The following is a 27,343-nucleotide window of genomic DNA, read 5'->3' on the forward strand; positions in this document are numbered from 1 at the left end:
AAAAAAAAAAAAAAAAAAAAAAAAAAAAAAAAAGAATTTTGAGTGCATTAGCCTTTTTCATATGTGTTATTATTATATAAACATTCAAATTACCCTTCCTCTGTAATTAAAATGAAAAACCCACACACATTACAAAGTAAGGAGTTATGTCTTTATTCTTAAAATGTATGTATATGCTTATAGTAACTTAGGATAAAAAGTATCTCGAAATTACTCTGTTCTTGTAAATGTTACTTGGAGTATTATGGGAAGAAAGTCTGCTAGTTGGATTAATTTCCTGGGATGTTTTTTTGACTCGTTGATATTTATCATAACTGAACATAATGAAATGAGACATAAAAATTATATTACAGCTTTTATAGGTTTAATATACATCAATGTTTAGAAAGCTGGTTAGACATAAAATTAATATTTGTTCTAGGGTTTCAACGTTGACTTCAGTAATAGCAGAGAAAAAAAAAAAAGAATGTGCTTAAAGAAAAAATCTCTGGTTATTTTATAAACATACCACTCCGTTCACTGATAGCAGCTGGTCTCCTCTTTTGAGGCCTCCGTGTCTTTCAGCGACCCCTCCAGGAATGATGCGAGAGATATAAATGGGGGAATTTTGCTCCTTTCCTCCCATCACGTTAAAACCAAGGCCTTCATCAGTCTTTGGCAGTTCAACTACTCGAGGGTGGGAGTGGCCTTCGCTAGCTGCAAAAGCTGCAACTGTTGCCTGAAAAAAAAAAAAAAAAGACGGTCCTTTGGTAATAAAATGAGGGAAATAAGGCTAATCATATGCTTTGCAGTGGGTGGCTCAGGCAACTTCTCATATTTTTATAGTATTCTCCTGTGAAAGAAAGAACACAAAAAGCAGAGGCCTTTCTTTATTTAGATGCCATCTAGGATTTCTTTCTTTGGTAAAGTCCCACTCATCTATTTCCAGCTTCCTAAGGCTTATCTGGTATGACAAAATTTTCCTGTCTTCATAAAAATCTTTTCCAGTTACCTTGGTTAGATGCAATTCTTCCTAGTCCTGGAGTCCAAATAACTTTGTTATATGTATTATCTACTATGATAATTGTTTTATACATATGTTGACTATGAGCACCTTAAGAGCAGAGATGGTGTCTTGCACTCTTTTGTATGACACACAGTCTAATCTGGTGCTTGTACATAAAAGTTCGTAAGTTTTTTTTTAATAAATTGAAGAACACTTATATGTATACATACTTTTGAATACATATGTAATCTTGCTATTGCCAACCGAAAAGCTTAGCAAATTTAACTTTTTAAAAAATTTAAGGATGCCTTAAAGAGAATGAAAACTAAAATAAAATAATAGATTCAAACAGATTATTGTTAGTTTATACCAATGTTCCTTATTATCATTCCATACTGAGAAATCTTATCAGGAACAGGATTTTGCTTCCTATATTTATACATTAATATTTCAATTATTATAATAAAATAGGCAATATGAATAGTCAATGGTTTTATGCCTAGATATACAAAACACCATTTAATATGGACATAATATGTTTTAAAATTCATGTACTGATTTCATTAAATTAGTTCAGGAAAACAACTTACCATTAGTTACCTCTAACCCCATAGAAATAAAATAACAGCATTTAGGTAGTTTCTATCAAGAAACGATTCCCTGCCTGCTTATTTTTCACTTTTATTAATTCACCTTGACCACAGTTGATTAGATGCCTACTATAAAGTGACTTACTCAACACTGTGAAAATATTTATTCCCAACAACTGTACATTCTTTTCCACACACAGCATTATCACATCAATTTAGCATTACGCTACTGTCTGCATTTAGTGAAACGTAGTGAATGACATGAAAACAATGGCTTGTTTTTAGCTACATGCATTTGCTCATGCAAACCTCGTTGTCATGCATAGATTTTAATGGCTGACATGGATGCAATGCAGACAGCCCAGAAACAACCAGAAAATATTGTGCTATTGCAACATTATGCTGCTATCCTGCTGTTCTACATGAATAAGAAATGAGAATGGTAAAACACTACACAATTCACTGTCCCCTTAATTAAACCACGTAGGGATCATTTTTCTGTGTGTGTTCCACTTCAGTACAAGCAAAGCATGACATAATGATAATAACACCCTTTTTTCCCCCTGAGTTTAAACAAAAGAAAACAAAACAAAACAAAAAACCTTACAAATCTACAGTGTTCAGTTACAGAGTAAAACTAAAACTCAAGAGAGAAACTAAACAAGCGTTGATGTAACACAAAGGAATTAAATGGAAAATTCTAATCATTTTCAATGGTTATTTCTTATACATTATTAGAAAATAAAGTATTTTAAAAGCAAGTCATGTTTCTATTATAACCTTTGTGTGTTTGTAAAAGAAGAGCTGCATCAGTGATTTTAGTTTAAAATTGGTATTTCCTAATGGCCTATTTTCCTGATAATTTCACCATCCTCTTGGTATAACATTTCCATTAGTACAATCTCTGGATTTGAGTTTTTAAAGGGCAGATGTGTTCACTACCACAAAAGGTGACAGGCCTCTTCTACAGTTCAATGCCACACCCTTTCAGCAAGTTACCCACTGCTCAGCTGAATACATAGAAGTATCCTAGATCAGTGGATGTCAGGTGAATTCTTTTCCTGTCTAATTGAAATCAAATCTTTAGACCAGTGCAAATAAATCTTCATGCACTGAATATGATACAGGTTCTTTCGGACCAGAAGAATGTGTCAGAAAATCATGTAGTATTTCCCACAAGGAACCAGTAGATTTGCTTGTGCCAAATGGACATTAAGTGAGTTTAATGAAATCATTCTCCTTTCTTAAGCTACAGAAGCAGCAGAAACGTTCAATTTTCCATTAGGATTTTTACCTGAGAAGTAGTACTGGTTCTAGACTCTGGGCTGCCACTGATGTCTAAATTCTCTTACAGTGTACACACGAGAATACCTGAAACACACACGCGCACAGTCAATTACTAGATAACTGGAGTCAAGTATATTTTTAAAGTTACTCAAGCCTTACCTTTGCTGTTGCCCTCGCACGGAATTCGGGACAGCCATTAACAGTTATCGTTTCATGCATATATTGATACACCTAAAATGTTCACATAAAAAGAAGAATGTGTAAGAACATTAAGAATAATAATTCTTTTATTGCAGAAAGAAAATTACATTTTCATTGTAGGAAAAAACTTCTCTATCACAAAATAAAATAGGTCTGATGATTAGGAATGTACCTAATAGCACTCCTTAAACAGAAGATATTATTACCCATTGTAATTTTAGATACAATTACAGAAATCATTAAAATGTAGTAGAAAAAAATTGTTTCTTGTAAAATGCCGGGGATGGGATTATAAAATCTTTATATCCATGGTAAAAATAAATTGCTTAATCTTAAACAAAGTACAGAAAAAAACCTTAAAGGATACCTTGAGGAAAATGTTTGGAAAAAAGTAACAAGGTTAAATGTGTTGGACTATATGTTCATTTTAGATTTAAATAGTAAACATAAAAATTTATTTCATAATGCATAGCAATAAAAGTCCATTTGGTACTAGGCTAGAGTATTTCTGGGGATTGATCCATTAGCTATTTCAGTAAAAAAGGTAAGGGAAAAAACTGCAATTGAAGGTTTAAAGTTTTTTTTTTTCTTCCTTTTATTAATCTTATTTTACATGCTTAAGTCAAAAATGAAATAAGTGAATTCAATATTTGATTAATTCACCCATTCAGCATCTATTTATTGAGGGTCTAGGACTAATCTCTTCCCTACATTTTTGACTGGCTCATAATTTCTGAGATACATTTGGTTGAAGCTCCACTAAGGCTGACTCATCTTTCCCAGGTGACATGGTTAGAAGGAAATTGACAAAGTAGTCTGTACTAAAAAGGGAACAGCGCAATTCAGAATCTAACTTTTAGCTCTGAATCTCCACCTAACAATTATGAGGCGTTCAATTTCTATGGGAACTCTGAATGGGGACAGGAACAAGTTTCCAGAAGATCATTTGTGGAATCTGAGATATGTTACTGCAAATTCTCCAGGTTACCTGAACAGCTGCTAAACATACTTCCAGGTTATTTCCTTGGAAATGCATTATTTTATTTCATAGAGACAGCCTTTCCAAAAATAAATTCTACTTATTTGCTCTAATAGCCCATTTCAGAGGAGGATTTTCCCTGCCCTGCTTCTCTTGTAATAAACTCTCTGAAATCTGACCCTTCATTCCACCCTAGCTCATTACCTCTCGCTGAAAGCATTGCATTAGTGTCTTAATTGGGTCTCCCTGCCATCAAACAATACACACTTTGGTGATCATCAAGTACCTACCCGACCATGTCTCTACTGTGCTCTTGGCTGTCTTCTGCCCTTACTGCAAAGGTGATTAGGGCAAATACCTACAGGAGTCAAGCCACAGATAATAATGCAGAACTCAGTCTTCTCTCTAGTTCTATTTTCCTGTTTTCTTTTCTCCACCCCCACCATTCCTCAGACATACCGAACTCTCCAAGTTACCCAGGTCTCTGCAAATGCCGTTTACTCTGCTAGGAATGCCCTTCCACCTGGCAGACTCTTATTCGTCCAAATTTAATATGATGATAAAAGGTCAAATTCAAATGTTGTCTCCTCTATTAAATGTTTTCTGCCTCCCTCAAGCAGAGTGAGTCTCTCCTTCCATAGTTCCTGGCCATCTGAATTTGTTTGAAGGTATTTTGGTTAACATTGCCAGGGAAAGTGACTTTGCCTGCATCCAAGGATGTTTATGAAGACAATCGTTTAGCAAATAATTGGAATACTGTCATCAATTGATTAAAACAAAAGGTAATTTTGTAAGTGCTGGAGATAAAGTAAATACCTGTAACCTAATAAATATCACAAATTAAGAATAATTAGCCTTAAGATCCCAAATTGATTTTGAATTAAAAAGTGGGATATTCAAGGATCAATACTGTGTAGTGGATAATTTCACAGACTCTGGAGATGGCTTGGAAGCAAACCCTAGCTGTGCAATTAAATTGTATGATGTTTGTCAGTTACTTACTTTCTCTGACCCTCAATTTACTCATTTTAAAAATGTGCCTTAAAATATTAAGTAACTTCTAGGTCTGTTATGAGGAATAAATAAGATAAGAACAGTTTGCCATGTGTAGTGTGTTTCCAAAAATTAGCTATCATTGTTATGGTGTTGTTGGCATTTGATGTTTTTCATCTTATTTGACCATGGATCTTTTGGGGAAAATCTCCTAGGATGAGCAGTTCGTGAACACTCTTTACATATAATTGATCAAGGGCTGTAGTTCTCAACTGAGGAAAATGTTGCCCTCCAGGAGACATTTGGCAGTGTCTGGAGGCATTTTTGGTTATCATAAGTGGGCAGGGGTGGGATGCTACTGCATCTAGCATGTGGTGTCCAGGGATGCTGCTAAATTCCTACAGTGCACAGTGAAGCCTCACACAACAAAGAATTATCTGCCAAAACATCAATAGTGCTGAGATTGATAAATCCTGATCTAAGGAATTAAGCTATACCTTTTCTTCTTATATGTAATGATTAGTAAGCTGTAAAAACACACTTGGATAGCACTGAGTAAAGGCAATTGTAAAACATTCAATAAATATTTGTTGGAGTAAATTACCATAATTCTGGTACATATTTCATGAGAAATCACCATGGACCAAATGTAATACTAAGCATTTCATATCCATGAGCTCAATTAATTCTCCTAACTTATGATTTGGGCCCTCTACACACAAAGACACTGAATCACAGAGGGAGGAACATACCGATGACCACACAGCTAATTTGTTGCAGATTTGGTACAGCACCTCATCTCTATCTCCCTTCAAAATCTTTCCTCTTTCAACCATGTCGGACTTTCTTATATTAAAACAGCATCCGATCGCTACAGTTTTGGCAGCATCAGTGTGAACAAAAACTTGCAGGTGTTACAAGCATTTCTTTGTATTTTGAATAAATAAATCTAGGTTTTATATAGTGGATACAATTAAACAAGTGATGGCTGCAAATATACAATGCAACAATTCTGAAACCAATAAATTCATTAGTCCAGAGTGAAATATCATTTTAATCTTCCTTTATGATGATAATATATGAAGATTTAATGGAATGAATCCAATATAATTGCCAGTCTTTTTTTTTTTTCCTACAAAACACAATAGATTCTGATTAGCTGGTTTTCAAAAGTGAGCTGAAGAGGACATGATCTGGTTGTACAGTCAGATCAAATCCTGGAGATCTTAATTCTATTTCCATTAGCTGTGTCACCTTATGAACTTCCTTAGCCTCTCATTTCCTAAGGCACAAAATATATCCACGCCTATCTTACTTTTCAAGGACAATTTTTAAAGTATTTGTAAAATTTTGAAGAAAGTTGTCATGGAAAGCCGAAGTATTTTACCAGATACCCTGAAAGAGTTCTTAAAGGGAAAAGAGAAAATAGTTATATGTCCTTTAATGAGGGGCTTATTAGTGGGATTTATAGACTCCTGAATCCTTTGGGTCCCAGAATGTATGATAAATTTCAGCTACAGCGTTTGTAAGCACATTTCATTGGTAAAATGGGTTTAGTTTCTAGTGTAAGCCAAATAACTGATAGAAACTCATAGGGGTTTTACTTTATATTTCAGCATTAGTAATTTCCTAACCTTGAATAAACCACACAGATTCAATAGCATTTTGCATGTTTAGAACTTATTCCAAGCTACTGAAAATTGAACAAAATATATTAACTTAAAAAAAGGAATAAAATTATAGTGAGTTGGTTCAGAAAGTTTATTTATTCATTTGTTCAGCTAACATTCATTTAGGAGCAATTCTAGTCAATGTGTTAGGCACCTGGGCTAAATTATGAAAGTAAAAAATAATGGTTGTTTTTAATTAATGTTTGAAACAATATTAATTTTCGCTATAGAAGGGCTGTTTTCAGTTTTTTAAGTGAAACATTTCCATTTTATTTTTCTTTATATTTAAATGAAAATAGAATACTTTTCTGGATGGAAATTTTATCCCTGAGAGAATAACAAGTATAAATGAAGTCCAAGCTTCACTTTAATTTATTTACGAAGTTTACATACACAGGTCATGCAAACATTATCACAATATAAACTTTATATTGTATAGTTCTTCTTGATCTTGAAAACCCTAATTGGTACAGAAAGGTAGGTTAGGGATGACAGCCTTTATTGTGAGTTTCTCATTCTGGATCTCTTTTCTATGTGACTTTAAGTAACCTACTATCTGTGTACCTTAGTTGTCTATTATGTAAAAGACTATATTCAAAGAGGCAATCAATGAAGATAAAGTATGTGACTTCATAAACCACAACCCATTATTCTTATTATGCTTTCATTCTAATAGCTGCTATTATTTCTATTATTACTATTATATACATACACAAGATGCAATTGGAAAAGTGCCATTAGAATTTAGTTGTTTAGCCAGCAGCAAGTTTTAAAAAACCTTGAATTTAAAGCTAGATTTTGATTGTTCTTTCTTCTACTTTTATAGTAGAGGTTTATTGCCTTTTGTATTTTGATGTTATTTAAAACTTTCTGCTGAGGCAGACACTGGATGGACTCATCTCACACAATCCCCAGTTTCAATCCCCTTCTCCAAGTATTGTCTGATCATATGACACACTTCTGTCCAATGACAATTCAATCGGAAGCAGGTGAGAAGCTGCTAGGAAAATGTTGCTCTCATGGTGAAAGTGCTGTCTTTTCTCTGTCTTCTACTTCTTGTCTTGTGTGTGGATATTATCAGCTGTAGCGGCAACCTTCAACTTCAGAGAGAAGGACGAAGGAAGTGTAGGGATGTCAGTTCTGATTACATGGAACTTCTAAATGCATGCAAACACCTGCCTATCTCTGAATTTCTTATAACGAAGAAAAGCATTCTTGTTTAAGCCACTACAGTTGGACTTTCTGCCAAAAAAGTTCCTGATTGTTATATTCCTCAAGTAAATGTTACATAGAACTATGCTATCTTTAGGGTCTCTTTTCTTCTGTTCCTTCCAATTCTGAAACTTATAACTTTGCCAATCAGAAATTAGTGCAAATTTGTTAATATGAGGGCCTACAAACCAAGAAGATAGCCTAAAATCATAGTAAAAAAAAAAAAAAAAAAAAAAAAAAAAAAAAAAAAAAACTTTGAAAAACACAGTTAAAAAAATGAAAAGGCAAGCCAACTGGCAGAAAATGTTCGCAAAACATGTATCTGATGAAAGGCCTCATATCCAGAATCTATAAAGAACTGTCAGGCCAGGCGCTGTGGCTCAAGCCTGTAATCCTAGCACTTTGGGAGGCCGAGACGGGCGGATCACGAGGTCAGGAGATCGAGACCATCCTGGCTAACATGGTGAAACCCCGTCTCTACTAAAAAAATACAAAAAACTAGCCGGGCGAGGTGGCGGGTGACTGTAGTCCCAGCTACTCAGGAGACTGAGGCAGGAGAATGGCGTAAACCCGGGAGGCAGAGCTTGCAGTGAGCTGAGATCCGGCCACTGCACTCCAGCCTGGGCGACAGAGCGAGACTCCGTCTCAAAAAAATAAATAAATAAATAAATAAATAATAAAAAAAAGAACTGTCAAAAGCCAAAAAGTAAACAACACAATTAAAAATGGGTCAAATATTTGAACAGGTACATTATCATGGAAGATATATGGGTAGCAAATATGAAAAGATACATCATTAATCACTTGGGAAAATTCAAATTGAAACCATACTTAGACACACCTACACACTTATTAGAATGTGTAGGTTAAAAAAACATACTGACAATATCTAGTGTAGGTGAGAATGTTGAAGAACTAGAATTTTTTTTCTTTTTTTGAGACGGAGTCTCACTTTGTCACCCAGGCTGGAGTGCAGTGGCACTATCTCAACTCACTGCAATTTCTGCCTCCCAGATTCAAGCAATTCTGCTGCCTCAGCCTCCTGAGTAGCTTACAGCCATCCACCACCACACCCAGGTAATTTTTTTTTTTTTTTGTATTTTAATAGAGATGGGGTTTCAACATATTGTTCAGGTTCATCTCGAACTCCTGATCTCAAGTGATCTGACTGCCTTGGCTTCCCAAAGTTCTGGGATTACAGGCATGAGCCACTGTGCCCTGCTGAAGAACTAGAACTCTTGAATATTGTCAGTGGAAATACAAAATGATACAGTCATTTGAGAAAATAGAGTAACAGTTTCCTGCTAGATTTAACCCACATTTACTGTAAGATCCACTCATCTGCTTCTAGCTATTTATCCAAGATAAATAAAAAGTTATTTATCTTGCATACAAAACAATACAAAACAAATATGGAAATACTTATAGCAACTTTACTCATAACCGGCACAAACTGGAAACAACCCAAATAACCTTCAGGTGTGAATGAATAATTAACTGGTGATATAGCCATACAGTGGACTACTTGGCATTAAAAAGGAACAACTGGCTGGGCACAGTGGCTCACACCTGTAATCTTAGCATCTTGGGAGCCTGAGGCAGGAGGATCACTTGAGCCCAGGTGTTCTAGACAAGCCTTGGCAGCATAGTGAGACCCCATCTCTACAAAATTTATTTAAAAAGGAACAACTACTCGTATATACAGCAGTGTAGATGAATCTCAAATGCATGTTGCTAAGCAAAAAAAAAAAAAAAAAGCCAGATATTATAGTGATTTTATGTGACACTGTGAAAAAGACAAAACAGTAGGGACAGAAAGCAGATCAAAGGCTGCCAGAGGTTAAGGGTGAGGACCAACAGATTACCAAGTATGATGAAATTATTGGGAATGTTGGAACTGTTCTATATATTCATGATCATGTAATGACTACATGATCATATGTGATTATTATAGCTCTTAGAACAACACACTAAAAAGTAAAACTATTACTGTCTGTAAATTATACTTTGAAAGACTGACTTTTTAAAAAGCAAAAAATATTTTTTAAGACATAGGAAAGCAGGAAATATTTTAAAGGGATGAAAATATTCAGAAACTTAATCATGATTTCAGAAGCTAAAAGTAGGGGTTGAAACATAAAACATATATATCTAAGAATGTATTTCCTATAATAAAAACATGACATTCATCCTCATTCCACAAAGTTTATAAGCATGGAAAACAGTAGATATATTTAATGGATAAGAACATCTCTTTAAAACATAGGATGCTCCAGAGATTTTGTAGTGCCTCGTTATAGATGGGTTGGATACTAAAATGTCTAGAATTACAATTAGCATCATATAAATCCCTCTCTATCAGTGACTGGAAAAAAAAAGTAATTGCTTCAACAACAAAATGACATTAGACTAAGTTATCTCAAGAGGGAAAAAAGTGAAAAGACATCTAATAGGTATTGTCAGAGCACATGAAAGGCCACATGGGAAAATGATGAGGTCTAAATCTTAGCGCATTGGAGTGTGCATTAAGCCTTGTTAAGTGTATGGCTTTTCTTAAAAAGCAAGTAAGAATGTTTTTTCAATAAGAAAAAAATGTAAAAATTAAGATTAATATCTATAACTATCTATAGTTTTTTTATGGACTTCTTGATTTTCCAATTGGGAATCTCAGATGAGAGTTGAATAAAGAAAAATTATTTGGTGTGTTATCTGACTTTAAAATATTTTAAAATCTTCATTACATTCAAAATAAAAATTTAGCTCCCCACATTCTTTTACAATTATAGGCTACCTGGGTAGTTGGACAACATTCATAATATTAAGCCATAATATATTTATCATAATATAATAATACTGCCGGCTTCTTGAAAGCAGATTTTAGGCCAAGGGAGGTATCTAAAATGAATTTGTGGATCATTTGATTAATTGCATTCAGTGGAATGGAGTCCATGCCTGCAAAATTAAGTGCCCTGATGTAAATGTGCATACTGTACTTGATATGACTAGAATAAAATAGAAATAGAATTTAAGTCACCAACAACTTGGTCTGCTTATTTTAGGAAGTTTTGTGAAAATAACTGATTCATCTACTAAGGAAGAGATGTTTTAAAAATATCTAATTATTGTCTTTTCTCCTTTCATTTTGAAAATCTGGCAGTCACATATAAGTTTTATATATTTAAAGCTATAGCTGTCCCTATAGCTTTCATATATCTTTTCTATATGCTTTTGTAACTGTGAAAAATATTGTTGAAAACTGTAGTGTTAGAATTCTTATAAACTAAAAAATTTAGGGTATGCAATTCACTGCCTGGAGACAGTCATTTTTTGCAAAACAAAGAAAAAAGAAAAAAGAAATGGCAATGGTACAGACTGTTTACAAGTCATGTCTACTACAGTAAGATCATCAAGGCTCAAATCGATCCAGTGAAAGTCCAAGAAGGACAAAATTTCCAGAATACTATCTTTCTACATTTCTCTGCAGCCATCAACTTTGATGAAAACATATCACTCCTCAGACAAGAAAAAATACTGACAGGTATAAAGAAGCAAAGGACAACATCTTTATTAGGCCGAAATGAGTTATAAAAGAGGGCTCCACCACTAAAGCAGACATTTGATAGTATTACTGGTAAAATAAATGTGGCAAACTGGTTTTACCAGCTGACAAACTCTAGGAATAGGTCAAGGTCTTGGAGAGGAAGCATTCCTCCTAGGTTCAGTGGTAATTGTGCCATGTGAAATACTCCGTAAGTCCTCAAACAAGGAAGAAAAACAAATGAACTCTCCAGTTTTTAGTCACAAAGGACATATAATACTTTCATTTAGGCTGTTAATTCCATTACTTTCATTGGTATTTTAAACCATGCTTTTGCAATGTTAAGTGCCTTTGGCTACAAAGTGCTTCCTTTTGGCACCGAAGAAGAAACTTCAGTTAACACTCATTAATATATCACTATTGTCTTCAAGAAACAAAATCAGCCTACCTCTGGAGCCTACTCTAGAGCCTACTACTACCTCTAGAACCTGCTACTTCAGCCAAGATACATCTGTATCCTGACAAGATGTATCTGACAGCCAAGTTATTAATAGGATGGCATTACTTATAACTAAAACAAAATAAAACAAAACAAAAACTCCACTGAATCTGACGATTGAAAACAAATGTGATGCAAAGGTGATACTTTGGGATTAAACATTTCTTGCCCACTGGCACACATTTTAGCCTCTGCACATCTGCTTATTAGTTGCCCCAATATCCTTATGGAAGGAAGATCTGCACATGTGACTGATCAGCATGCAGGAACTGTACAAGGTCATGGCTTTACTAGTGTTATTGATAGTGTCTCTCAAAGGTTGGCTGCTGTGAGATACACCTTCTTCTCTTTCTGTATCCATGTCACAAGAACTTAGGTGGGGGTACCTGCTTGGAGCCGATATAGTTAGTTTTCTCATTTTATATTCCACCTTCTAGGCCAAGCCAGGTATCTTAGATTCAAGGTGGAGTAAAAGATATGGTTTACTTAGGCATCTGGGCCCAGTCTTCATTCTCCAATCTATATTTTATCAGAAAAAGCTTCACTAGAGAAAATCTGGGTGCTTTCCATGCTGATAACAAAGTGGTACTTTGTTTCTCATTTGGTTATGGCCCTTGTACCTGGCTTCCTTTGGTAGTAATCCCTGAGAAGGAAGGATGGAATGCAAAAGAGGATTTGAGCACTACTGGGCGCCTGGATAGAATACAATCTTAATAGCACTGAAACCTCGTGTCTACTTCTTACAGCCCACAAGCATATTTCTGAGCTCAGCTACATGACTCAGACATTTTGCTTCAATGTGATACATGCCATTTATGATTTGCTTTAAAGGACATTAACTAGACTGCAGATACAGAAAAGTCAAATTGAAATTATTCATAATTTATGACCAATCTCATATCTTAAAACCAATTTCTGTGAAAATGGTATTACCAGATTGAAGAAAAATGTAGTCTCCAGTTGCAAGTCATCTCCAATGCTCAGATTAGATGAAGATGAGAAGGATTCTGGACACAGTGATGGCCTTAAATATCTAACCATCTGCCTAGTCAAGTTACAAAGAAACTGGGCCTTTTTCTGAAATGATGTTTATAGATTAAGTTTAATGAGAAGGACACATGAGAAACGTCTCCAACAGTCTACCTCTTAAATGATGAGTAAAGGATGGGGAGACCCTCTAGGATGGTATTCTAGAAACACTTAACAGAGAGGATTAAATGTCTCCTTGTTCCTGACAGTAAATAGTACATCTTTTTATTTGATTCTGGTTTTGTGGGAGCTCAGTAGGGAGGCATCAGGACTACAGGTACATAATATAGCACAGTCCTCAAAAGTCTCTACCAATTTTCAAACGTCCAGAAGCTATTTATATCACTTGTTTTAGGTGAATTAAAATGACTATGCCACACACTTAATTTTCCAAAGTAAATAGAATATACTTTGCTCAAGTTTATAGTTTCAGAACTAATTATTCTATTATATAAAAGCAGAATAATTAGTTGTGAAACTATGAAACCGAAGAATGACTATAATTTTAAAGCTATGCTATTAACTTTTAATTTCTCTACTTATTTTTATAATTGGTTTATATTTCCTGGTGGCTCTTAATCTATATAACTTTAATAAAGTAGTTCACATTAAATAACTTGTACAAATCATTTAATAACTTCAAGGGAAAAACGAGATCACAAATAACAGGGTGTTTCTACTCTAGATGGCAGGTGGCCAAGCCACCAAGAAGAAATTTCTTTCTTTCTTTTTTTTTTTTTAGTTGTTCAAATAAGAATTCCCTTAAGGCAGCTGTTCCCTGTCTTGTCCTTGTTACACAGCCAGAATCCTCTGTGACAGGAAATGCCTGAGCAAAATTTTGGGAAGACGTCATTTTCAATTAGCATAGCACCATTCAAAGTGACTAAATGATCGTTATTTGCTTATTTTGGGTAAAATTCAAACAAGGTTTGGGGATTCAAATATGCCTTAATTTTTACTGTTTGGATTATGTTGATGTGAAAATTTATGAAGGATTGCGAAGTGCTTAGATATTGGCTCAGCAGACTTGAAATTTACTAGTGTACTTAAAAGTTTGCAAGGGTTGTAAAATAAGGTTTACTTTTTAATATAAGTCTTTATCAGGTGAATATATTATCTAGGAACAATTAGGGATACATTGTCATTGTCATAGGAGTCATATCAGCTAATCAAATGAACACTGAGGAAAAAATTTAACTCAGTGAATAAGAGCCAACCTGATTATTCAGTTTATTGAATTAAAATTTTTATAGCTAATAATAAGGTTGCCAGATGTAGCAATAAAAATACAGGATGCCCAATTAAATTAGAATTTCAGATAAACAATGAATAAATTTCTAGCTTAAGTGTGTTCCATATAATATTTGACACACAACTAATACTGCATCATAAATGAATTAAGGTTAAAAACAAGACTTATAGTTTGGGAGGTGAGAGATGTTAACAACAGTGAGTATAATTAGGGAGCAAACAATGTAATTTGATGATGGTAGGCTCAGGTTACAAAAGATAGGAAGAGGTCCAGTTTGATGGCATGGTAAAAGATGTGGGTTAAGAAGCTTGATTTCAGACAATGTTGTGTGAATCATCTTGTGATCTCTAGGAGGAGATGTTCAGTAGACAGCTGAATATGCAGGTCTAAAGCTCAGAGGGAAAATGTAGGCTATAAAATATAATTTGTGAGTTATTTCTTTGTCAGAAGAAGCCTTTGTGTATACTTTACCCTCTAAGAGAAATTGAGAATGAGAAAATGAGAGAATTTTGAGGGGCTCCAACATCTATTTATGTAATTTGTAAGCCCAGCCTTAGTCATACCGAACCTATTGAGCCAAGGCATCTTTTAAAAAAATTAAATAACTCACATGTACTCCTTTTTAAATGGATTATATTTAGGGGAAAATAAACACAATAAAACCCCAAATTTTTAAGAAGTGATTTTAAAGTAAAAGTAATTCCTATACACTATAGAAAATATGTACAATATAGATATATATAAGCAAGAAATTAAAATGATTTATAATTCCATGCCAAAGGACAATGACTATTAACAATCTATCATACTTAATTTTAATCTGTTTGTTAGTCTTTTAAATCAAGCCAATCATTACATACATTTTATAATCTAATATTTTGTTTTGCTTTCTTTATTTTTTACACTATTTGGAAATTATGACATTTGAGTACATATTAATGCTCATTCTACTTAAAGCTTCATATTACTCCAATTTCGATGAATCATAATTCATTTAATCAATTCTCTAATGATTTTGAGAAAAATCTAATTGAAAAAATCACCTCTAATGAGGTGCTTTTTTTTCTTACAATCTATACTGCAAGAAATAACCTTGAATATCTGTGTTTTATAAGTGTGAGAACGTCTCTTTACGATAAATTCACTGAAGTAGATTACTCAGTCAAAAGTATATGCATTTCCAACATTGATAGATATTGGTATAGTGCCCCTGTGGTAGAGTTTTGGCAGCCCAGTGTGTGCCAATAATAAGGGCAAGAGATGAGCGAAGAAGCAATCCACATCCCCTGTGGAGAGACAATATGTGGCCCAAATGCCCATTAGTGGGTGAATGAATAAGCAAACTGTGGTATATTTATATAATGGACTACTACTCAGCAATAAAAACAAATGATCTATTGACTCATGCAACAACATAGATAATCTCAAAATAAATCTTTTGAGTTATACCAGACAAGAAAGAGCCTACATTACATAATTTTATATGTGTGTTTAAGTCATAGGAAGATTTTTAAAAATTTTAGTGCTAGGTTCACGGAGAGTTGTACAATATTCTACCTACTGTCCACAAATTACAGGCAGAAAATAAAGCAATGTCAAGTTCATCCTTCATAATCTGTTACCACACAGATTGCAAGAGGTTTAGAATCATGTTCAATACTGAAATAAAGCTTAGTATTTCAGAAAAATTAACACCAATGAAAGAATGGATGTCAGACAAGTCGTTCAAATTGTAACACAAAATATTGCCAAACTCATAGCCCAGATAGATGCCAACTACTCTGGCCTTTTCCTTTAGCAGAAGGATGACTAAAATAGTGCCTCAAGCAACAGAGTTACCATTCTGTAGCTCCGTTGTCCAGCATCTGTCTGTTCCGATAGAGATCACTTTCCTTTCCTGAAGAGGGAGTCTTTACAACCCTGACGGTTAATTCAGGATGGTGAATGGACCACTTCACCCTCTCAGTAATGCCGTCAGGAATCAAAGCCTTCAGAACCCAGAACAACTGGATAAACTGCACATCATTCTGGAAGCCAGAGCAACTGGATAAGCTGTACAGGAGTGAATAGAGAGCTGAAGTTTTCAGGCTTTCATGTCTGTTGCAGATACTCTTGATGCCCAGCAGCACTTTCATTTCTGACATCACACTCTTTTCTGCCACCTACTTTAGTAGATCTTTGATTGTGGAAACGTAGTCTGAAAATGCTATGCTTGCATTAAGTTTCTTTTGAATGTTCTCTTCGTCAGCTAACCTTGAGAGAATTGCCTCTTGCTCATGATCCACAGATAGGTTCAAGTGCTCACATTTAGAGAAGGATGTCTGTATCTGGTTTTTCACCCTATTTCTCAATTGTAAAGGTTTTCTATCTTGAGTGGCTACTAATTTTGGAATGTCTACAACTTTCCTTTGCAGAGACTTAATGCAACTGCTGAGCCTCTTCTGGTGATGAGAGGCACCTTTCTCTCTGGGCCTCAAGTGGTGACTGACCCTGGTGGTCAGGGGGCTGAGTACACAGGAGACGTCACACCTCTAGGTCTTGCTCACAGAAAAGGGTCAGGATCCGATGGTGCTTCTTGCACAACATGTTGGTGCCTGCCTCTTTGTTTTGTTCCCGGTGATGTGGAGTATCCTGGCAGTTTCAGTCATCCTTCCCAGCAGGGTGTTCCTCCTGCAGTGCTCTTCTTGGCACTGGTGACACCAGACAGGCAAGGGAAGCTGTCCTATAAATTCACTCAGCGCTGCTGGATGGAGGAGTGACAGAAGTTTTGTCCACATTTGATGGTGATAGTATCACTCATGTAATCCCGACAGATAGGGCAGTTGGCTTCTGCCTGAAGTCCAGGGCTGCTACAACTGCCACTGGGTCATGAATGAAGGTGTGGACTAAAGTGAGTTTTCTTCAGGAAGGTTTAGTTCTACAGATACTCTGCAGCGAGAAGCAGATACACCCTGAGATACCACTGTCTTTACTGTCCTGACTGTCTCCTTGTCTTAGTCAGCATTGATGTCCCATGGGACCACTGATTCTTGGTTGCAGAGCGAGGTGCTCAGAGGAGCTCTGCTCATAACCTGCAGACAATCTCACATTAGCTGGGCAACTAGCTGCCCTTGGCAGTCCAGAGGATATAAAACCAATCTAAGCAATTATCTTGGTCAGAAAACAGACATGACTTAAAGATGACTCTAGTTCCTGGAGCAGGCAGCTCTGTGAGGCAGGTCTTTGAGAGTTGTCTCTGAAGTCAGTCTTGCACCAGATTGTATATAACCTGATTTTTCACTTAAAATATTGTGAACACTTTCCCCACTAATTAAATATTCTTTTACATTATTTTAAAGGAGCCATCATCAATGTGATGGTATCAGAATCATTCGAAGACTTTTAAGATAATAGTTGTGTGACATTCAAAATAGATCTCAAAATAGAGAAATAGATGATTTGGTTATTTTCCAAAGAAGTTACCAGGTGGTTGAGTTTATAACTGTCTCAACTGTCACCACATCCTTCAGCTTATACTAACACGACGGAGAGTGAGGCACAATTTGGTAATCTGTAAAGGCTGAAAAAAGAGTTTCATCATATTTCAAATTTCCAGGAATCCTTTAAAATTATGGATCTTAACCTTTCATGTGATACGACTGTATACCTAGGCCTGACCTCTTTTCTTGAATTGATTATACTGAAAATAAGGACTACCATTGATTCTTCTTATTTGCAGTAATGTTGTATAAAGTCCCTGCAAAGACTAAATTAGCAAATTCTAAACCAGTATTTCTAGAGAAAATACATGGTTAGGTTTCTCTGAATCTCTGGTCACATTTTCAGCAACAATCAATTCATAACTATTTAGTGAATGTTTTTTGTTTAAAGACATCTTATTTAATACATATAGTTGATTCATTAACATTGAACTCAAGGCCAATAGCGCTGTAATGCATGTCTGAACGAAGCTTATCTAACACATATTTTCTCTCTAAGGCACATCACCAAATTCGTGTACTGACAAACAGTAGACAGCACCTCAGCACTATGATGAGGGTCTAATTTTAAACAGCAAAATCACCAAGAAAAGGCACAACAATGTGATGAATAGGGCACTAAATAGATGGCAAAAAGCCCAATTCATTACAAATTGTTGTAACAGGAAGACAGAGTATTGCCTTGTTCATCCTCAGCTAGGGAACTTGAGTGCATGCATTAGATGACTCAAATTTTTCTACAGAAAAAGAAGGTACAAAATTAAAGATTCCAGATTGGGCTTACCTTTACTAACACCATCCTGACTCACTGTTACCAAAATGCCAGACTATACTCTTCACAGAGAGGAGTTTTCCATTATGTCTTTTCTCATGTGTTCTGTTACATTCGAGTTATAGTCAATGCACTACGCTTGGCTCTGTATGATTACTTTCACAAGATGGATGTCAAGACTATAAAACAATCACTAGGTTCTGATTTGTAGCCTAAGATGGGCTCTAGCTCTTACGCATGTACAGCTTTGATAGAAAGAAAGAGGAAGGAAAGGAAGAGGATTTTAAGGATGCTGACTTAAGGCTGACTTCCATTAGAGTTCTATTTCAAGTTCATTATTTCAAGGACTAAATAGACTCTCACAAATAATGATTTAGTTCTCCGTTTTCTTGTAGATTAAACCAGGTAATTGATATAGAGGCAGAAAATATGCATAATTAAACACACTTTGTTTATAGAGGCAGAGTCTAAATCAAGTTCTAAGGTTTGATCTACAAAAAGGCAGTCAATGTGTCCCCTTAAAGAAGGGAGAAAGAGAGCACATAATCACCTTTCCAAAGGTGCAGATAAACTTAGCCAAGATGCAATTAACCATTGACTTTATTTGGCTTGAGTTATCCAGATTTCCCAGGCCCTTTGACCTTCTATTCTGATGAGTGTTTAATTATATATCTTAATGACCATAATAGCACCCTCACCCAAGGAGGTAAAGAAGACTCATAATGACCTCATTGATAGTAACATGTGAAAAAAATCTTAATGTAGTCTTTATGATGTGGCATTTTGACATAGTCCTCTTAACATAGAAAAATAACTTTAAAGCATTTCTTAATGACCAAGTTATAGATACAACAGACATCTCTGGTCCTTGCCCTGTCCTATACCCCATCTGGTGGTATGGGTTACCATGCTTAACAATAGGGTAAGGACATTTCTTTTGCATATAGGCTGGAAACTCTTTTTTAACAGCTAACTGATGAATGATGAAAGGCTTTTTTTTTTCCAATATTAAAATGTTCCTTTTAATGAACATTTAAAAGAAAAGGCAGCAGCAAATATTCCCTCAACCCTCAAAATGTATCTGGAATTTTGTTTTTACAGAAACCTCACTGAATTGAGTGAAATATCATGTATTTTTTTAAAATAAAAAAGATTTGTTAAAACATGATTTATATAGATATTTTTTCATTATTTATATCTATAGAAGACTCAAAAGACAAAGTTACACTCATAAGTTTAAGAGCATAATACTTGTAGCAACTGTGATTATTTCTGTGTTGAAACGAAATCAGCTGACCCAGACATGAGGCTTAAGATGACATAGCAAATCAATTCCAAGACTCAATTCACAAGGCTTGACCCCACTGCTCTAAACATCTCCACTTCACTTGGGATCTGCGTAAGATTTTATTAAAGTTGTTTCCATATCAAGATGAGAAAAAAATAATAATCACTTCATAGATCAAAAAAAAAAAAAACAAAAATGATGTGGAGAAAATAATGACTGTTTACATTTGCCATTTTAGGATGAAAGCATTTGAATCTTTTGTTTTGAAAAATGATTTTTTTTTTATTTGCCAGGAAGCAGACATGTGTTTTCATTAGGAACATTGTTGGAAAATCCCTGCAAAGAGAAACATCTGCATCATTATCACTACTGTCAGAAAAATTCCCAGGCACGCAAAGCACTGAATGCGGCTTGTCTCAAGTAACAGAGTTGCTAACTCATTAAAAAGCCCAGACCTGAAAATGAACTAAACTTCATTTAACTTTTGGAAGTGATATGCCAGGTTCAATTATAGTATGGAAAAAGAAAGGCATCAAAATGCAACATTTTTTTTATGTGAAAAATATTTCATAAGACATTTTCTCTCTAAAAGGGAAAGTAGGTCAGTTTTATCAAAGTGAAAAAAGATGTGAATTTGAATGCATTATTAACCTGTCTTTGGGGATGACAAAAATCTGCCTTTGTATTTCCATCACCTTCAAATTAAATCCTATAAATATCTAACTTTGTTAAAGGGGGAAAAGGAAAGCTCAGAAAGTTTTAATTAGGTTGAAGTGCTTCATTAGTACTTACCCTCAATCTGGTAAATGCTATCAATTCATGTAAATGCAAAGAATCTCTCAGACACTGATTATTCCTCTCACATTGCTCATTCATTTTTATTGGAGATAATTGTCAGCATAGCTCAGCATTAAAGAAAAACAACCTTCTGATTCTATGCCTGTTTCAAAGTTTATGGTGTCTTCTTTATGTTCTTACTGCCTATCTAAATGCATATTTTAAAAACTCTTTCACTTAAAGAATAAGATTGTGTAGTCATATTTCTCATCTGTTAAGCAAGTTATCTCTGTGTATTACAAAATTAAAGAAATTCTACACTGATATGACCTATGAAATGCAAAGCCCATTCATCTGTCATTTTAAAAAACAGGTTTGTTTTTTAAACTGAGTGGCCTATCCTGCTCTTGGATAAGAATAAGGATGCCTACTTATATAATATCTGTCCAGTTTTTATAATCTTACTTAAAGGTGAAGCAAGAAATCGAAGCCTAAGTCTAAGAACTGAGCAATGGAGAAGGATGAGATTAACAATAACTGTGAGAAATCAAGGAGGTTTTCCTTGAAACTGGTAGTTTAGCAGCTGTCATATTAGATCACAATGTAGTGTGATCACAAACATGGTCAGGAGTGACAGTGCCGAAATGTCCACTTTAGGGCTGAAAGGTGACACAGATGCTCTGCAAGATGCTGGATCCAGTACATAGGGTTTTATGTGAGAAAGGACAGACAGCTTCCCTCTGTATCTCAGATAAGGGAAAGGATTTAAGACATCGCTGTGTGATCTGGAGAGGTAGATGATGGTAAGTTCCCCTCCTCAAAATAAGTGCACATACAGCCTTTCTGAGGACGGAAAATGTTTCTTCTGTAAATTGGCTAAGTCAAAGAATTGTTGCCAGGATTCACAATAAGCTGTCAGGTTTGTGGCCTATGTCTCCCATGTGGAGTTTAAATCACTATGGGCCATTTCTTAGATAGTTTCCTAAATTATAATTCATGGGTCAGAGAAGAGGTAAGGTATTATAAAGGGCCTTAATCAAGGATTCAGCAGTAGTGTTTTAAAAAGGGTGTGCATGTGTTGTGTGTGGGCACGGGGATTTGTAACAAGTGACAAAGATAACTAGTCTTCCTCTCTTGAAATTAAATGTAATAGAATCCAATATTTGTTTCTGTTATGTAGACATAGTCTTCAAAGACTAAATTTAATAAAGATTAAAGGAGTCTCTCACTTTTAATTATTTTACATAAATTATACTACAGGTTATTTAATGGATACAAAGCTTTATCAAAGAAAATAATCAGTGAGACTACTCTATCAAAAGTAGTAGCTACTTGATTACATTTGAATATGGTTCAAACTGATTGCTAAGTAATTGACTTGGAGTTCCTTTTGAAAACTATGAAAGCATGTTGTTGACTCTATTATACTCTTCTTAAATTTTTTTTCTGTCTTATTATCCAGTGTACCTAAATGCATAAATAATGTTTTCAGTCTGGATTTTCTTTTTTAGTTTAGGTTTCGTTGTTTCAGTTATGAAAAATTCAGATAGAAATGAAAGATATAATTCAAAATTGCTCAAACCACGTGGTTTCGAAATGTTGCTGCACAATGGAATCACCTGGGGATTCTGAAAACATAGTGATGTCTGGCTCCCACCCCAACATTCTGATCAAATTGCAATGGGCTGAGAGCTGGGCACTGAGACTTTCAAAAGTACTCCACGTGATTTCTAAGTGCAGCACAGTTTGGGAACCACTGGTTCAAACACCGAGAAAAACTAATAACATGAAACTTCAAGGTAAAGAAAATCTAAGGAATTAGTTCAGAGACCATTTTTTCATCAAGGACATCCAGGTTTTTACAACTCTGGAATTCTTAGAATGCCAGCTGTGTCTTTGGAGGCTTGTTCTCCTCACCATCCTCCAAAGGCTGCCGCAGTTCCAAAAATCACATGCAGACAAGGCAACACCCAGTGGAAAAGAGGGCATTACTGGTTCCCCTGTCTCTTTTTAAAACATTTTTATTTTAGAGACACAGTTTCGTTCTGTCACCCAGGCTGGAGTGCAGTGATGCTGTCATAGCTCACTGCAGCTTCTAAATCCTGGGCTCAAGGCATCCTCTTGCCTCAGGCTCCCCAAGTAGCTGGGGTCACAGGCATGTACCACTGTGCCCAGCTAAGTGTTACATTCTTTGTAGAGACAGGGTCTTGCCATGTTGACCAGTCTTGAACTCCTGGCCTCAAGCGATCCTGCCACCTCAGCCTCCCAAACTGTTGGGATTATAGATGAGAGCCACAGTGCCTAGTCCCACGTCTCTTTTAATAGCCATCATATCTTTGTCAGAAACTCACCCTTGGACTTCCCTTCATGCCCCATTGACTGGATCAGCATCACATCCTTCCTCCTGACAAGGGAAATTAGACCATGACTCCTGCCTTAGATTAAACCAGTCAGATTGACCCACGTAGCCGAGGACAGAGTCACCCCTTCCCTGAGTCAGACAGGCGCTAAGAGGTGGGGGTATAAACCTGAACAAAATCATTCCACCAATTAGAGAGAAGTGAAGGAGACTGTTGTAGCAGCTCTGGAGTATCTGCTGTATTCCTTTTTTTCCATGTTCTAACAGATAGCTTTCAATCTTCTTGGACAAGTTTTCTCTTACACAAGACTTCTGTGAGTTTTCTTTTGATACGCTTTCTGTATGAACATTATGTTCCATAATAATGAGACATTATGAAGATGACAGGGTTCAGAGAAATACCAACTGTAAATAACCCCATTCCTAGAGTAGGATGTAATGTCTTATAGTAAATTTCAATTGTTTACTTTAAAAAATGTTTTTCCTTCTTAAAAAAATTATTGAGGCTAAACATCGAGTATTTTTAATTTGTGCCTTGCTAGTAGTACTTCAACCCATCACCTTAATACACAGAAATGTGTAAAAAAAATCTGCTGCATTTATTATATCTCGTCAGTTTTAACACAGTAGTATTTCAATTTTCATTTAAGTATAGTTAAGGTTTAGAGTCCACATAAAAATTCTTATCCCTGAAATGTTACTACATTGACAGCAAAGCAAAGTGAAAGCTGGAAGCAGCTATTTCAGCTTCCTATAGTGAAATAATGGATGATTAGCAACTTGACTGCACCTTGGTACCACTTCTTTTCTCTGATGATGTTTAAGTTGCCTCCCACAAGAGTGTAATAATTATTATGAGAGGCCATCTGCCTAGTACCAAGGTAATCATTCACAAAGTTCTTCCAGCATGTCAGTGTTTGCATACCCAAGGATAAAGAGACATCTGTCCTGCTGGTAAAAGAGGAAATAAACTGGCCGGAAACGGTGGCTCACCCCTGTAATCCTAGCACTTTGGGAGGCCGAGGAGGGCGGATCACCTGAGGTGGGGAGTTCGAGACCAGCCTGACCAACATGGAGAAACCCCATCTCTACTAAAAATATAAAATTAGCCAGGTGTGATGGCACATGTCTGTGGTCCCAGCTACTCGGGAAGCTGAACAGGGAGAATTGTTTGAACCTGGGAAGCGGAGGTTGCCGTGAGCTGAGATCATGCCATTGCACTCCAGCCTGGACAACAAGAGCAAAACTCTGTCTCAAAAAATCAAACAAACAAACAACAAACAACAACAACAACAAAAACAGGAAAGAAACTGTAGGACTTAACTATTTTCTTCATAGCCATGTGTTATGTGTCTTTTGATGTAATTCAGGTCAACGTTTTCAGGAAGTAATTAATTCAGAAACCAGGAATGTTACCTGCCCAGTTGCTCAGCAGAGCCCATTGCTAAGCTTTAATTAACTGAAGATAAACTATGTAGCAGATAAGATCACTAAAAACCAGTACTTGCCTCTGGGCTGGTTTCAGAAGGGGCCCCTATCAGATATGCCTACTCTCAGGTTGCAAAACAGGATCACCCTCACAGAAATCCTAGAGCCTAGACTTTTCCAGTGTTAAAAGCTAGACCCACTGCATCTCAACTGCTCTATACTTGACACTTAAGAAAGATGGATAAGAAGGCGATATTTAATCTAAACCATGACACAATTGCCAGCAAGAAGTTGCAAAGTGAAGTAGAAGGTGAAGCTAAGGTGACTTAAGTTTTGGCTAAGTGGAGAAAAGGCATTGGCATGTAGCACTTTAAACCAAAGTATCTAATCTAATATATATATATATTTAAAGGTTGTGTGGTGTAGTTCATGAGACAAATGAGCAGAATTCTAGGCAGCTCAAGTGAACGATTTGTGGGAACTCATGTTGATAGTTTAAGATGCATATGTTTCCTGGTCACAAAAAAATACAGCACTTTGATCTGACATGAGAAGATCCTGCAGTGGGGGGAGTTCTGTGGACCTATGAACATGTTCTATCACAGTTCTAACTAACTCAAACTGCCTAGTTGGATCGCTTGGTTGGCTGGGGGTGGATTCATCTTCAGGCAGAAGGCATTGCACTCCATCTGAGCACCACAGGAGAGGCTTGGCAAAGATCTGAAGAGGTGTGGGCAGAAAACCACGTCCATTGGCACCCTCTGACTTCTTTTTATCACACCTCAGGAGACCTCAGAATAGACATATACTTAATTTAAAAACTGTTGAGAATCATTTCATGGAATAACATGTATTTTGAGGATTCTAAGAAATAGATGGCCAAAAATAGTATAGGTATTGTCAGAGATTTAAATGTCTATATAACTACTAAGAGCATAACTCAACCACATTATGCCTATGGTTTTTTTTTTTTCTTTTCTTTTCTTTTTTTTTGCAAATAGTCTTCTTTTTAGTTTAAGAGAAGGCAACACTTGAATGCTGTCAACTCTGGCTCAACAATTGGGTAATTGAACATGACTTACCCTAACAGTGTTACATGGAAACCTATCATACAAAATATGAAATTACAGAGTTAGATACTTCCAAGAAGAATTTCTCATGAATTTTGGAGATCATGGAGAGAAAGCCAGCCAGATGTTTTAAAGGATTGGAAACCATGACACATGAGGAAAGTTGAAAGAAAGATATGGGATATTTAACTTAAGGAGAAAAAACTTGCTGGTTGCAAGGCTCTGGAAACTTCCCTAATTCCTAATAGTGCTGGGGCCTCTCCTAGGATCTCAATGCACATGGTATGCCCTCCCTGTGATAAAGGCACAACATGACAAAGAATATGTTAGGGGAAATCTTGTTCCATAATTATCATAATTAGTGCATCCATGCATATTATAAAAAGCTGGTCCTTCCTTAAAACACTGCCATTTGCCAGGGAATTTAATAATAAATATTTAAATCTTGGATGAATACAAAATGAATGACTCCCATAAAGTATGCATTAAATAATATTACTTGGTATCCTTGAGAATTTGCAGAGTTATTACTAATGTAAGTATACTCTTTCTTTCAATAAGAAGAAAGGTGAATTGTGTCAGTCCACATGATTAGAACTGATGGACATACAAATACTGGGCAGGTCCTGGGCAAAGCATGGAGAACAAGAAGTTGTAAGATGAACAGAAGTGGGGAGCATAGAGGTCTCATCACCTCTGTTCTTCTTATAACAATATGGAGGACTGAAGAAATGTTCCAAAGATACACTAAATCATAACTGCCATCACAAATACCTACTATATGGTTGGTACCCTCATCTATGGATTACTGGGAGACCACAAAGGGGTAGACAAAGTCTCTTGTAACCAGAAATTATGAACAGGAGAAAACTGTTGAGCCAAGACTATGGCCAGACTATGTATAGTAGAGTCAAGAACATCAGAGTGCTCCTTCAAGTGCTAGCTGCAAGTTGAAAGTAAATATTTCTTTGCATAGGGAAAGATATTTTGTTGTACTCTGGTAGGTACATTCACATCCACAAATTTTGGGCCAAATTTACCTTTGTATGTGAAAACTTTAAATGTAATATGTTCATATTATTTTAACAGCAAAGATGCTAAGAAATTATTTTTTTACCTTAGGGAAAGGTCAATGCAAAATTCTGCTGTAAATGTAAAAAGCATTCATATATAAATGATCTAAGCCCCAAGGTCATAAAAGTAGTAACTGCTACATTTTTGAAGGAGACAGTATTAGACAAAATTAAGACATCTCAGGCTGAAAATAGTGCGGGAAATATACTCATCTAATTCAGCTTTTTTCCCTCTTCCTGCCACATTAGAGGATAAAGAATGGGATGAGAAGTGGGAAAGAGAATATATCAGCGGTTATTTTGTTTTAAAAGACCAAGTCAAAGGGGAGGTAATGGAAAAGAATGGGTAATAGGAAATGTCCCTTGGAGTTAACACACAACATATTATGAGTGTATTTCCTAAATAACTTGTTACATTAAAATAAGATTATGTATATTGAATTGCAGTGTCTGAAATAGTATCTGTAAAAGGTATTTCTCTATTAGGAAAGCAAGTCAACAAGCTTAATTGTATTGCAACTGCTTTTAAACCCAATTAAATAGTTTTATATATTTAAATTAGCTATTGCATTGAGGAAACCTAATCATCTTACTTTTTTTTAGTTGTCATTATGTATATCAATCCCAAACACACTGAAATATACTTCAATAAGCATGTTTTTCTAACCATTATAAATATTGCTTTATCAAAAGAAAACCAATACTTTTAAGCATCAGAACATTGGGTATTGAATAAACAAAACAGTTAGATAGAGACTAATTTATAAATATTTTGTTTGTAAAGTCGTTTTGAATTAGGAATTTATTGTAAAGCAACTTTCACAACTAAACATAGGTATTGATGGTAAAATATTTCTAGAAT

The 27,343-nt window shown here is 35.6% G+C and overlaps 1 protein-coding gene across 3 annotated transcripts in view; it reads right to left on the reverse strand.

Moving 5' to 3' along the window:
- The window catches only part of LIN7A (lin-7 cell polarity scaffold A), a 158,191-nt gene that overhangs the window by 55,315 nt on the left and 75,533 nt on the right, over positions 1-27,343 (reverse strand). For 2 of the 3 annotated variants that reach the window (XM_017870448.1, XM_017870450.1), the window contains 2 exons: positions 3,022-3,093; positions 509-718 (listed from right to left, as the gene is read on the reverse strand). In XM_017870448.1, the coding sequence (XP_017725937.1) occupies positions 509-718; positions 3,022-3,093 (282 nt within the window). Of the gene's footprint in view, positions 1-508; positions 719-3,021; positions 3,094-4,332; positions 4,401-27,343 lie in introns of all 3 variants that reach the window. The other variant, XM_017870449.1, reaches the window with a different exon arrangement.

This window comes from Rhinopithecus bieti, unplaced genomic scaffold (genome assembly GCF_001698545.2).
Source record: "Rhinopithecus bieti isolate Rb0 unplaced genomic scaffold, ASM169854v2 scaffold_5387, whole genome shotgun sequence".
Classification (NCBI taxonomy): domain Eukaryota; kingdom Metazoa; phylum Chordata; class Mammalia; order Primates; family Cercopithecidae; genus Rhinopithecus; species Rhinopithecus bieti.